At 41.3% G+C, this 13,751-nt stretch overlaps 2 protein-coding genes across 2 annotated transcripts; one reads left to right on the forward strand and one right to left on the reverse strand.

Annotated features, from left to right (window-relative positions):
• Nucleotides 1–384: 384 nt before the first annotated feature.
• LOC5502199 (potassium voltage-gated channel subfamily D member 2) lies at nucleotides 385–3,588 on the forward strand. Its single transcript, XM_001623361.3, has 2 exons — nucleotides 385–1,548; nucleotides 2,508–3,588. The coding sequence occupies exons 1-2, from the start codon at nucleotides 431–433 to the stop codon at nucleotides 2,713–2,715; spliced, it is 1,326 nt and encodes a 441-aa protein (XP_001623411.3). The 5' UTR covers nucleotides 385–430; the 3' UTR covers nucleotides 2,716–3,588.
• Nucleotides 3,150–12,314, reverse strand: LOC5502198 (kelch-like protein diablo). The gene is made up of 10 exons (XM_048728395.1): nucleotides 12,162–12,314; nucleotides 10,017–10,280; nucleotides 8,964–9,182; nucleotides 8,459–8,685; nucleotides 7,968–8,077; nucleotides 7,425–7,618; nucleotides 6,706–6,912; nucleotides 5,873–6,104; nucleotides 5,162–5,389; nucleotides 3,150–4,572 (listed from the first exon to the last, which is right to left on the reverse strand). The coding sequence occupies exons 2-10, from the start codon at nucleotides 10,276–10,278 to the stop codon at nucleotides 4,413–4,415; spliced, it is 1,839 nt and encodes a 612-aa protein (XP_048584352.1). The 5' UTR covers nucleotides 10,279–10,280; nucleotides 12,162–12,314; the 3' UTR covers nucleotides 3,150–4,412.
• Between the last annotated feature and the right edge of the window lie 1,437 nt (nucleotides 12,315–13,751).

The following is a 13,751-nucleotide window of genomic DNA, read 5'->3' on the forward strand; positions in this document are numbered from 1 at the left end:
ATCAAGGCCCGGTGTATTACTGGTACCGGTTTATTTTGGCTTACAATCTGGTTTATTCATAAGGAGATCTGCGATAAAAAGTGTCGATTATACTAATTTGCGGATTAACGCATGCAGTGCACAAAGGTGACGATATACGTAGACAGTTGTTAACTCTTCACAGTCTGGGTGTTAAATTGTCTTGCGTCGCGTTTGAATTATTAGTTATTTATTGTAATTATTTAGCCATGTGTGTCAAAATCCAAGTTGCCTTGTGTTTATTTCTTAATTTAAATCACTAACGTCTTGTATTAATTATTAATGCTATCGTTTTCCGGGGAGATGCCCGTTGAGATGCGGTCTACCCTCATTCAGCATCAACGACTCGGTCTTCTTCTTTCAACGGCATGATTTATATCAGTAGATAATTTGCGAGAGAGGAAAAACACAAATGATGACCAGCGAAGATGTGGAAACAATCCATTATTGGACGCCAATGGCCCAGGCCGGCTATTTCGGCATGGCCCCACTGGCGACATCGCGTTCCTCGCTTCTTGTCCGCCCGTCCACAAGGGATAACGACCGCAGAGTGGTGCTGAATATTAGCGGCAGGAAATTTGAAACATGGGAGACAACTCTAGAGAAATACCCGGAGACTCTATTAGGAGGAAAGGAAAAGGACTCGTTTTACGACAAAGAGAAACAGGAGTATTTTTTCGATCGCGACCCGGTATTTTTCCGCCACGTTTTGAACTACTATCGCAAAGGGAAATTGCATTTCTCTTTGGAGGAGTGTGGAAAGTTTTACAAGGAGGAGCTGAAATTTTTCAAGATCTCTCCGGACAATGTAGACTTGTGTTGTTTTGAGGAATTCGAAGAATCTGTTAGTTTAAATTTCCGCAAGCCTCGTCCACCGGGCGAGTCAAGATGCGATTGTTCTGTACAGAAAGTCCGAAAATCCTTACGCCAAAGAGTTTGGGACCTCTTTGAGAACCCCTATAACAGTTCTCTTGGTAAAATCACTTATGCAGTGACGGGGATAGCTATTATTGTGAGCATACTCACAACAATAACAGAAACAATTCCCTGTTCTACGACAAGAACCTGCGGGGAACTCCATGCGAGCGCTTTTTTCATTGTGGATGGAGTATGTGTAGGAATTTTTACTTTGGAATATTTGGTTCGCTTACTATCTGCTCCGGAAAGATGGCCATTTGTGAAGAACTTCCAAAGCATTATAGATGTAGCTTCAGTAATGCCGTTTTATTTGGATATCTTATTTGAGCAAATCAGCGGAGGAAGTAGCGGCGCCGAGGGATTAACAATCCTCCGTGTTTTCCGAGTTTTCCGGGTGGTAAAGATGTCGCGACATTCAAAGCGTTTGCAGTCACTAGGTGCGTCGATAAAGAACTCATCCTCAGAATTGGGTTTTATTCTCTTCTCGTTTTCCCTTGGCGTGGTGATCTTCGCGACTGTTATATATTATTGCGAGAAAGACGAACTAAACACGTCGTTCCTCAGCATTCCAGACGGAATGTGGTACGCAATCGTTACTATGACGACCACAGGGTAAGTGCCAATATCAAGGAGTACTCATGATATCCTTGCAATCAATTACTGTGAATTAGAAGGTGATTTATGCCATATGTACCGCATAACCCAAGTTAGTGCCGATACTTGCGGCTAAGCGGAATAAAATAAAAACAAACCAAAGACAAATTGCTAGTATGGTCACGTTGAGATTAGCCTTGTTATTTTGGTATCGTCGCATGGTGGAAATCTCCGAAACTTAGCTTCTGGCATTCTCATGAAGACAATTAAAGCAATTTTTATTCGCTTGAAATTACTAGGTTAATTATTAATTGTGTAACATGTAAAACTATGAATAGATTACAAGAATCGAGAGTTGCTTGAGTGTTTCCACCTTTTCTAAATCTAAGAACGTTTCTATATCTTGTTCATAGTCTATAAAAGCGATTCTCCAGTTCAAGGTGAATGATTAATTTGATTGAACGCAGTGTCCAAGTCATTGCTTTTACAACAGAAACCACTTGATCCAATACGTACCCTAGAGCTATTGGCAGGTGTTTTTCTAGAAACAACGTCCAAATTATACCAATACCCCCTCTGACGATAGTCATTTCGTCGGCCAGTTGGTAACAGGAAAAGATTGACCAAATAATATCTATTATGTGCCTGAGACTACGGTTTGTATTTGAATTGCTTGAGAAAACCTTTTGTACTTTTGTAACATGAAACATGGACAAATGTGTTCAGTGAAACAAAATTTCGATCACGAAAATAGTTTTCCCGCCTAAAATCTTCTAGTTCCCGTATGATCGCACGTGTTCTTTTCGCAACCATATATGGTGATAATACTAGCAAGTTATGCAAAGGTTCTTCTTTGCCTTCTTAGCTATTCACAGGTCGTTGATGTCTCGCTCAATACACGTTTCAACTCCAACTTTTTGACAACAGAACCTCATACTTTACAGAGTAGAATTTAATCTTTTGTTGACTGTTTTCAGATATGGAGACATGACACCGGAAACCGCGATTGGCCAACTGATGGGAAGTTTCTGTTGCATTGTGGGCACTTTGGTGATTGCACTTCCGGTTCCAATCTTGGAAATGAAGATGAAACTTGTCAATTTGAACCAGGGAGGGGAGGATGAGGGTACGGGGAGTGACGAGGAAGAGAGAAAAGAAAACACGGAACAGGAAACAAACGTCTGATCCCAACCGAAGATACAAAGGTCACAGCTAGACTAACATCTGATTTCAGCCAAAAAAAGACAAAGTGGCATCTAGACTAACGTCTGATTACACCTAAAAGACTTTAGGTCGCATCCAGGCTATGGCTGATATCACCAAAGACAATGTCGCATCCGGACTATTTCTGATATCACCCGGAAGACAAAGTCACATCCAGGTTTATGTCCACTTATATGCACCCGACTAATGGAAATAAGGCTTGCTAACCAGGCTATCAAGGTTCTCCCTTCCCTATTTTCCCATTTTCCCCCACAGCATTCCAACATAGATCTCTCTGCAAAGTAACGCAACATCGTCAGATGTGTTAAAGCAACCCCCCCCCCCCCCCTCAAATGTCTCTCTTCCGTGAAAACCCATGATTTAAACGACCACGGGGTAATAAACCCGACCATTAGTTCATTTTCTGTATATTTAATACAAAATCTCGACAGCTATTTACAATTGCTCGTTATTATAAAGATACCTGTGTTGACTGTTCAAAGGTCGGGAAAATTAAGTTGCAGCTGTTTTACCAAAGCTGTTTGTACAGTAGAGACAAAATCATTTTCTGATAACTGGGAAAAAAATCATCTAATTCACACACAAAAAAAAACTGAATTTTGAATTTAAAAAAAATAAGTAGTAGAAAAAAAAACTGAAAAAAGGTGGAAAATATTCTTACCACATTATAAATAAAGGAGAGTGTAATTAATATAAAGCAATCAACATTTCAATGATGCTCAGGTTGATCGGCAGCCATTGTAGAAACGTACCTATTACCCTAATTATCATATTTTATTAGCAGTCATTATAATCTTCTTAATAAATAATAACCAAATAAACACGTCCATATAACGGGAATAGTTTTTAGGAATATTCAAATTGTTTAGCCGATATTGACTGCTAAAAAGGGTCCTTCAAAGCCCAGTGCAAACAGCACCAACAGCGACCGGCATTGCTGGTGAAACCTTGCTCGACTTAACACAAGACAAAGGAAATAATAAGGTGTTCGAACGGCGTCAGCGTCACCAGCCTTTCTGATCGATGTTGGTGCTGTTTTCAAGGAAGTACCATACTTCTAACAGGAAAGTAAGTCTTCGATTGAACGACGTGTCAAAGTCTCTGGTGCGGTCGAGGCCATTCACAGTTTCACAGTTAACGTGTGGTCGGGCTTCCCATTACTTCAATTTCGTGCGCAATGAATGGTGCGCTAGCGTCGTATAATCTGACGAACTTTTCTAGGATGGAACGCCGTTTAATCTAGGCCTTGGCGAGTAACCGTTGACCAATTAATATCCCTACTATAACCGGGCAACGACTGATTTTGTCGTTGAAGTCTACACAACTCTTTGTTGGGCCTTGCGTGTTCGTGTACCCTGCCATGGGAGGGGTAACAACAGTCCGAAATAGAATTCGCTATCATTTCATCTTCCATCCCTTATGCGAGGTAGACGGTTCCACTTCTATCAAATAATTCACCTTTCCATGGGAAGGATAACGAGTTGCACCATCCTATTTCTCTGTACACCGTTTTACTTCGCAAGGTAGGGGCACCCAATCCAGTTCTAGACCGGTTTTATATTTCCTCTGTGTCCCCCTCTGTGAGGGGTGGGGTGGGTAGTGCTAGACTGGTTCCATATTTTCTCTGTTTCCCCCTTTTAGGGGTGGGGTAGGTAGTGCTAGCTTGGTAGTGAGTGAGGTACGGGTGGACTACTGTGCCTCTGATCGAGGAGCCGTTTGTTGGGTGTTCTTTTAAAGCTCGCTACGCACACGGCGACGCAATCACGTGGTTGGCTCATGGCCGGCGCAGGGTGCCATTTGTTGGATAACGGGTCATACCTGTACAAAAAAAAAACAGCTTAGAGAACCACCACCACCACTCAATGGTATAACTAGAAAGACAGTAATTGCGCTGACGTTTCGAGCGTCAGCCCTTTGTCGGAGCAAAAGTGAGGTACGGGTGGATTGCTGTGCCTGTGTTCCAACATGGGGCGAACACTCGAAACGCAATTACTCTGTCTCACAGAGGCGTTCAACATACGTTTTCAACCTTGTGTTGATTTATAGCCCACCAGCACTCAAACTGCATAAGGCAATCAATCATAAGGAGCAACCACATCCACCTTATAACAGAAACACTAGAAAATATGGACATGGGAGTTGGTACAAGGTCCCCCTACCATGAAGATAGTAGACTGGGCCCAACTCTCATGCTCAGCTAGCAAAACAAACTACGGCCAACAAAAAACAAAATCGACAGCTAAGCTTGCTACGTAGATAAAGCCGTCGAGGATCCCATGCTTCACCCTGACCCCCCCATGCACACACCAGAGGTTACCCTCCTCTTAACAGACTAAAGATGCATTGGTCCCCATGCCACACTCAATGGCCCCTACGCCACACCCAGGCTACACCCAAGGGTACTCACCTCTCAACAGTTTGAAGGTACGTTGTCCCGTCATATCCCCCCACTACGTAAATAAAGCCGTCCAGCACCCCTACGCCACACCCAGATCTGGGCGTACTCATGGGGCACACGTACGTCCAGCGATCCTTATCAGGGTCGTACCGCTCCACCGTGTCGTACCGCGTGCCATGGTCACACCCTCCGATGGCGTACAGGTAGCCACCCAATGCGGCCACACCCACTTGCTTCCTTTAGGGAAAGAGGGTTTTAGGTGAGTATAGTCCACGCACTTTTGAATGTTTACATGTAGTTGCAAAGCGCAAATCCAAATCGATTAGAATAGCAGGGATCCCAGGGCTCCGAGTTTGTATGGAAAATTCACGGTACCAGCTTACTAAGTTATCGTAGCTAATTCGAGCATGCTAAAAAGTTTCTTGTAAAGGAATATTTAAATCTCACCATTATGCTGATCGGAAGGATATTAACGGCGCTGTTTATAACAAACCAGGCGAACTATATATATATATATTTAAACATTCCTAAAAGCGTCATGTCATGTTTCTTAACTTGAAAGAATTTAAAGCATCAAGGCCTTCTAATAGATGCTTTGGATAACACCATGGAATTACGTGATGAGCTCTCAAGCCTGACTACTAGCAGTTTAACAACATGAGCGCGCGCGTAATTTAGAAGATCTTAGTAAAATCAACCGTACAAACACGGCATACACACCTCGCCGTGTTCATCGGCGCTACCACAGTCCATGTATTTGTTTCCGGGTCAAACTTCTCTACCGTCTTGAGATTCGTGCCGTCTGAGCCCCCGACAGCATACACACAGGTGTCTAACACGGCGCACCCGACGCCGAAGCGACAGTGATTCATGCGCGACACCTCGATCCAACGCCCCACTTTCGGGTCAAAGAACTCGGCTGTGTTGAGAGGCATGGAGCCATCAAAACCACCTGAAGACAACACAATGGAAAACGAGTTTGAAACGTTAGCTTAACCACTGCAAAAGTAGGTCTCTGCGGAGGCCATAGAGCTGCCATGATTATGTGTGGGATAAGCGAAATAACCACTCAGGTTTATTGGACGGTCCAATTTTTTTTTTATTAAACTTTTTAGCTTGTTTATCCTCACATTTAAGGGACGTAACTGGATTGAAAATAGTACCCATTGCGTATCAAAACAGACTATATGTTGACTCAATCAGTAAAACTGATTGAATATAGCAAGGCAACCATAAATCCCCGGAAAACTATTTACTTTCTGTTACCAAGATTTAGTCATAGTATAAAAGATTTCAAGCCATTTTGTTACACTCTCTTCCTCGCATTTTATTTTATCGTTCTCCTTCATCGTACTTCCGAGAAACAAGATACAGTAGCCCGATTCGGTGGATAAAAGGAGGACGCAACGCAGTACTCAGTAGAATCGGAAACTTGCACCCGACACGCCGTTCTTGCCGCAATTTTCCCGCCAAAAACCTGAGCGCGCGCGGGTTTGCCACCAAACAATCACGTGATTTCTTAGTGGAATTCGTCTAGTCGCCTCATGTCTTACCGATGGCGTATATCCTGCCGTGTCCCGCCGCCACTCCTACTCCATTGCGACTGGCGTCCATTGAGACCGACGGTACCCACACGTTGGTAAACGGATCAAAGCGTTCAACCGTCTCTAAGCGGGAAGCATCATCGCTCCCACCACAGATGTAAAGGAAGGACCCGATAGCACCTACGGCCGCACCCCAACGGCAGATTTTCATGTCACCTAGAACGAAAGAGAAAATAGCTACTCATGTCACTCATGTACTGAGAATGCTTAGAATGGATTCGATAGCACCTACGGTCGCACCCAAACGGCATATACTCATATCACCTAGAACGAGGGAAAATAGCTACTGAGAATACTAATAGAATGGGTACGATAGCCCCAACGCCAAGACCCTAACCACAGCACCCAAGCGGCATATACTCATGTCACCTAGAAAGGAAGGGATGATGATAGCTACTGAGAATGCTTGGAATGGGCCCGATAGCCCCACGAACAGCCCAAAAATGGCATATACTCGTATAACCTGCAGAGAAAAGGCAATAGAATACTTTTCCCTAGAGTAGGAAACGGAGAAAGAGAAAAAAGCGGAGAGACCTTACATGCGAGTGAAAACCACAAACGTTAGTACAAAAAGGCGGAGATGAAGAAAGAAGGAGTGAAAATAAAATGTTCTATTCTTCCCTTCTCCTTTTCACACTTACTAAAAATGCAACATCTCCAGCACCCACCTATTGGTTTCCACTTCCCCTGTCTTGGGTCGAACCGCTCGCCACTCTTACTGGCGTCCCTGCGACTCATGCCGCCTATCGCGTACAACACCTGGTGACTGGACACCGCCTTACGAGGCTGGACACGCGTGGTCTGACTCTGAAGCCTGCGGCGCGGCAACAGCAACAGCTCTGTCGCCTCAAGAAGCAAGTCACTAGAGATGAAGCATTGGCAGTCAGGGTCAAGATAGGAATATTTCAGGGCTACAACAGTACCTATATAAGTATATAAACACAAGATCCGTTGCCAAACGATTATATAAGCATCTCATTCCATCGGCACTCATTTCTATCCAAAAATTCAAGCGATTAACAAAGACATTCTCAATAAAATATTGTCAATAACATACAGTATCAGACTCCCTTCGTAGATTGTTATTTGAAAAAAATAATAAAAAAATAACAAAGGAGTGGTTGATTGACATTCTTAAATGTCATATCAAACTGATCAGTTGTTTATTTATAAGTTTTAAAACACAGCAGGGTCATAGAAAGGAAACACACCTGCAGAGTCGGTTGTTCCGAATGATGTCTTCAGTAGCTACTCGATCCATCAGAAACTCAGCTGAGAGCAGAGGAAGCCGTACATACTTTAACACCTCTGGAGCATACTCCTAAAAAAAAGTTATTTATAAACTTACAATCCTCATAAAAATATAAAGTATGGCCTGAGCAGCACATCAAGCCATGGCTTAGCTCCTATGAGAGCTTAACGAAATATTAATTGCGACTTTAATTTTAATGCGACTTTTTGCAAAGTGTCATTTAAGTCTAAGCGTTTGCATAAATGGAGCAGAAAATGATTAGGTAAAAAAGCACTGTAAATCGAATAGGCATATAATGCTTCTTCTTTACAGTATTATAGGGCTTTTAATTGGAAAAACATCCTGAAATGCGAGGAACCAAAAGTCATTTCGTGGCCCAAGGGTTTTCAAATTATTGATTTGTCGATGATGTCAGGCATGCCCCAGGAAAGCTGTAATGCTTTTACAAACCTGGCGTAAATCCTGGTCATATTTAATCCAAGCCATAACTGCCTCATACACCCGCTCCTCCGAGTGGACATTCAGGTCATCCTCAACAAGAATCCTTGACAACTGCTTGAGGGGGACATCCATAAATTCCTCACTCTGAACTACATCCACAAAGTGAAGCCGGGCAAATGCATCAGAGAACTTCACCAGCTCTGTACAGGAATGGGAGTCCGCAAATGCACATATGCCTACATAATAAAAACGCCAGGACCAATAGCGTGAGTTGAGATAATGCAAACCATTTCTTTGTAGTTTGGTCTTGTTAGGATAGTATCTCCTTCCATGGTACATTCAGTATGCTAAAATCACATATTTGTGAATAAAAATGGATTATCACAACAAACTAATCTATATAAATGTGGATAATTTGACATATATCTTTGAGTAAGATATGTAAAAAGGTGTAGGGTGGGATAACTCCTGGCTATGCCCCTGTAATGGGCATGTCTGAGTGATGGTCAATTACCAAGGCAATTTTCTGGACTCAGTTGCCGCTTCAAAAATTCACAGCAAGCTTCCTGTACCGACTGCACCTGGAGTAAACATGCAATCGGTAGAACCTCCTGGACATTTAGCTCTGAAATCTCAATCTTCCCAGAGTAGAAAAAGTCAATCATGTTTTGCATTGCCTTCTCGTCTAGTTCTTGTAGAGTGACAGTGTCTTGTCTGCTCTCCGACATTCCACCTGTTTGGTAAAATAAAGTGAAAAATCTGATATACATACAAGTACCAAACATGTAGTTGGCAGGAAAATTGAGCTAGCTTAATATAAAGATTTATTATTCAACCAAAGGTTTAACTAAGTGTTCATTAGCAATAATACTTTAGGTAACAAAATTAGTGATTCATAGACAGATAATGAGAACCCCTTTCTTAAATTCTTGGCTTTGTCCCCCAGATACTTGGCAGGTGCAGACCCAGACAGGCCCGCAGCCAGGGAAAGAACCCCTCACTTGGCTGGAAGGTCCGCTCTAATTAAGGGAAATTAAGTAGGTAGGATGAGCTACCTAAAAGAAAATGGTCTGCTTAATGGGTAGAAACCCCCCCCCCTCCTCCCACTGAAAATACTGGCTACGGGCCTGCTAGGGGTGGGCAAAGTGGACCCTAGCCTCCTAATTGTCAGATATTTGGATTAAAAAATAAATGAAATACAAGGAAATCCATGGAATCCACCCCCACTTTCTTTAAACCTTGCTTTGCCCCCCCCCCTTTTTGGAACCTCTGTATCTATCCCTGCTTAGATCCTACTGTCCTCTGTATAAGTAGACAACACCAGGTAATGTTCCCTTGAAGGAAAGTAGGGATGATTTACTGTTTACAAGATATTGGGAAATGAGTTTCCAGGGAAGGAAAATGAATGGGAAGTTCGAGGGGTATCTAAGTCTGATTACAAGTTTCTACTTGAAAGATTAAATAAATACAGAGTTTAACAGGATTGCAAATATGTGATTTGAAAGGGTGCTCACAAGTAGAGTGTTTGTTACCAGATAATTGGCTGTATAAATAATATTTTACAAACCAGTAAACATTGCTCTGAAGTAGGGACTCCCAGAAGCTAGCACCACCTTGTGCGCACTTATTGTTGACCCACCGACTACCAACACCATGTCACACAGGTCCTCCTGCTGTCGCAACGAGTTCAGAGAGCAAAGGATGTTGGAACTGTGTGCAACATCGGTGAAAAGGTACACTTTGTTGTCTGGTGGTGGTCCATCCGGTGTTGGTTGCCATGACCGCAGTAATGGTGGGGGCGTGAGTGGTAGAGTAGCAGCTGTTGACATGGCTGAGAAACATAGTGAGAATTGAGTGGTTGACACTGTTGTAGGTTTTTGCTGTTGATCACATGATTAATCTTCTAATCACATAATATTCCAATTTTATGAATGTTATTTAAGATTTTTTTTAAACTTTTAAATAATGACTAGTTCTGACCCTCGCTATGGTTCACTGTGCAAAACAGTACTCTGAATCTTTTATCAGAGAGTGCTGAGAGATATAAGGCGCACAATAAGTAATACTGATATACTCATTAGGCAAAGCCAGGGTGTGGACAGGAGGGCTGAACCTCCCGCTTTCTGAGTATTTAGAAGAGTCGCATGGGAGCTTAACTTCTTGAAGACAGCTCACCCCCTCTATTATACACCTGTTTCAAGGAGCTTGCACTGATATGTCTTTTGGTATAACTCTAAAGTATTTTTAAAAAGTAAGATATAAAAAATACTCTGAATAGAAAACTATTTTCCCTATTATAGTTAGCTTTGTTATGGATTGTTCAAACTTGTAGCATAGCTGTCAACCCAACTTGGACAGAAATCAGGTGAAATACAGTAAATATGTTCGAAAAAAAAAAAAAACTAGAGAGCCAATGAGGGTGAATACAGAAAATCTTGGACACAAATCAGGTGAAATCAGGTGAAATACAGCAAATATGTTCGAAAAAATCCCTAGAGAGCCAATGTGGGTGAATACAGAGAATGTATGAACATTCTCACAAAAATTAGGCTTGTGATAAGGTCCAAAATCTTGTGACACCTGCCTAATGTGGGTGAGTTTACAGCTATGTGGTAGGATGAGAAAATGGATCAGCAATCAATGGATTATTAAAAAATAAAAATGGAAAATAATTCAAATATAATTATTCCATAATATTTGAAAACTTAACCAAGTTGTTGCTTGGGGTTTGAGTTTTAAAGTCGCTAAAATTGATTTTTCCTTAAAATATTGAGAGAAAAATTGTCTCAAGAAAAATCTTAATACTCAGTTCTTAGTTTCGAGTTATCAAGGTGGTTTAGCGTAAATAGCAAAGCACACATTTGGGATAATGGAATCAACGATGCAAATCGTCTTCTAGATCCTAAAGAATTGCAAATTACCATACCAATACGAGAATTAGTAGCCATTCAACTAATTCAGACACTGCAATTAGAAGAGACCCAAAACAATAGCAAACAAAATCAAACAAGCCGCCCTTTTAAAGGACAAATTATTACTATACAACATATCCCTCTAAGTCAAATCTAATACCCCCTTGCGTGATAGGATCGCAGTAAAAATTAGTAGAGTAAAAAAGTTTTTTTCGTATATTTAGAAACGTAAATCGGTTAATTTATGTAAGCTCTGAAGGTCGATACAAAGGGAGCTGATTTTAGAAGGGTTTCGAATTAAAGTGTGAATTAGTTTGAGAGACACAAACCTTCATGAGAAGTGTTCCACCAAGAATCTCGAAAGAGCAGGCTCATTTTACGTACGTACACGATTAAGACCTTAACATGGACAGACTAACAGATAAGCTGTGTTCGTCATGAAATTTTAAAGAGATAAAGACGATCGGGACAATAAACGAATGCTGATTTGTCAGATTTTGACCACCCTAGGATGCTAACAAACAGAATATGTGTTTTATTCTTTTCAAACCGAAGCCAAAATAGCCGTGGCTTGAACATTGAATAAACCAATTAGTGGTTAACAGCATACCGGCTCTCCAATATGCGCGTAAGTTTATTTAGAAAAGCGGTCGCTGTGTTTTAGCGCGAATAGTGAATTCGAATCTGGTTAGCTCCGCGCTAAAAATGATGTTACACTTTGGCGTAACCATAGACAGCGCTAAATATATCAACGTTCTGTCTTGGCCTTTGAACTAAACAGAAGCGTCCGCTACACTTACCTGTCCCTCTTAATCAACTGGGTCACTTCTGGTATCCTTCCTCATGTTAAAATAAGCAAAATCGCGTAAAAATCCTTCGTAGCTTTGTGCGAGTACTCTCACACCACCATTTTGTGTTTTCCCAACACGGTGACGTCACGCGATCATGACCCATATATGGAGATTATGGACCGGAAATGAAAAGTAGGAGGACCCAAGTGTCAACACGCTTCCGGTCCGAGTAAATTGTCCTCGTGCGGCGAAAATAATCCAAACAACTATTTCTCCAACGTTTTTGGAATCTTAAAATGCTCCTTACTCCTAAGAAACCGCAGTCTTAGGCTTTTTTTTACCGATCAGGTCAAACGCATTTTTTTTTTGTCATTTTTCCCCTAATTGTGCGCCGTTTGTTGTGACATGCATGGTGACTTTCTAGTGTTTTATCTCCGAAAGTTCAAAAGAGTGCGACCGGAAATTCCGATCACGAAAGAAGTGCGGATTATAAAAATAACACCCAGATAGAAATTGGAAGTAGCACTGAAACCATTTATAATATAAAAGACGATGTAAACAAAAAATAAAATATGGCATCGTATATATTTGTGGGCCATAAGTATAATTTTTGATGCTGAATTTTAAAGGAAGGCCCAATGATAAATATCGTCTGATAACTTAGAAGTTATTATTGCCGCTGAAACTAAAATTTCTTATCTACTCCAATTATGCACAGCCAGAAACTGCAATAATAAGGAAATCCACGCTTTGGTTCTAAGCCAGCCCCAGAGGGGAGAAGAATAGGGTTTGTTCTAAGCCAAAACCAGAGGGGAGGGAGGGGGGCTGGTTCTAAGCTTCCTGTTATAGTGAAGGTATAATTTAGCTGGTGTCACGGACGTGTAAATAGACTAACCTACGAAAGGACTGTTGTCTTGTTTTGTTTTTAGATTATATTCACACTCAATAATTAACTTTGATTTATAATTAACAGTTATTATATAAGGTATTTAGTTACAAGGCTTTTAGTTACATAAGCGCTTTTGGTAGCACGGAGTTTATCTTTAGGAGACGTAAGTTTACAATCTTTCATATAGCTTGATTTTTTATCTTAGTTATCTCAGTAGGAGTCTCTGTTAACAGTATTATTTGTATTTAGTTTTTACCATCAAGTGAGGTGATCTCAACAATAAAGTTAAATATCATTTTACACTGGTTAAACTGCCTGGATTTTGGAGACTCCTCATTTCCTATGTCGGCAACCCCTCCCAGCCCACAGGTACAGCTGGAAATGTACAGCTGGAAATGTTCTATAACGGGGAATAAGAATGTGGAATTTTCCCATTCACAGTAAGGGTAGTGTATATCTCCATAATTGTACTTTTATTTAGGTTCGCATTTTTTTTCTTCGTTCCCCGGTTGGCTTCTCTATAACCTACTTGTAGGCTTTGATAGTTTTTTTCCGGCAAGAAAACCCCGAAAACCTCTTGGCGGATAATGTGCGGCCGACAGAGCAAAAAAAAAAATGGCAAGTTTTCCCAAAATAAGGTCTGGTTAACTTCGGCGAGGTTGAATTTTGCATGTTATGTAAACCAACATATCAAAAAGTATTTTTTAGTA

This window comes from Nematostella vectensis, chromosome 1 (genome assembly GCF_932526225.1).
Source record: "Nematostella vectensis chromosome 1, jaNemVect1.1, whole genome shotgun sequence".
In the NCBI taxonomy this organism is placed as follows: Eukaryota; Metazoa; Cnidaria; class Anthozoa; order Actiniaria; family Edwardsiidae; genus Nematostella; species Nematostella vectensis.

Excerpts from the sequence above, each read along its gene's own strand:
- LOC5502199 (XM_001623361.3), top strand. The coding sequence starts at position 431 with ATGATGACCAGCGAAGATGTGGAAACAATCCATTATTGGACGCCAATG. Across the intron at positions 1,549-2,507 it reads GTTACTATGACGACCACAGG|ATATGGAGACATGACACCGG; the intron begins GTAAGTGCCAAT and ends GACTGTTTTCAG.
- LOC5502198 (XM_048728395.1), bottom strand. The coding sequence starts at position 10,278 with ATGTCAACAGCTGCTACTCTACCACTCACGCCCCCACCATTACTGCGG. Across the intron at positions 9,183-10,016 it reads CTTCAGAGCAATGTTTACTG|GTGGAATGTCGGAGAGCAGA; the intron begins GTTTGTAAAATA and ends TTTACCAAACAG. Across the intron at positions 4,573-5,161 it reads TACCTTCAAACTGTTGAGAG|GTATGACCCGTTATCCAACA; the intron begins GTGAGTACCCTT and ends TTTTTTGTACAG.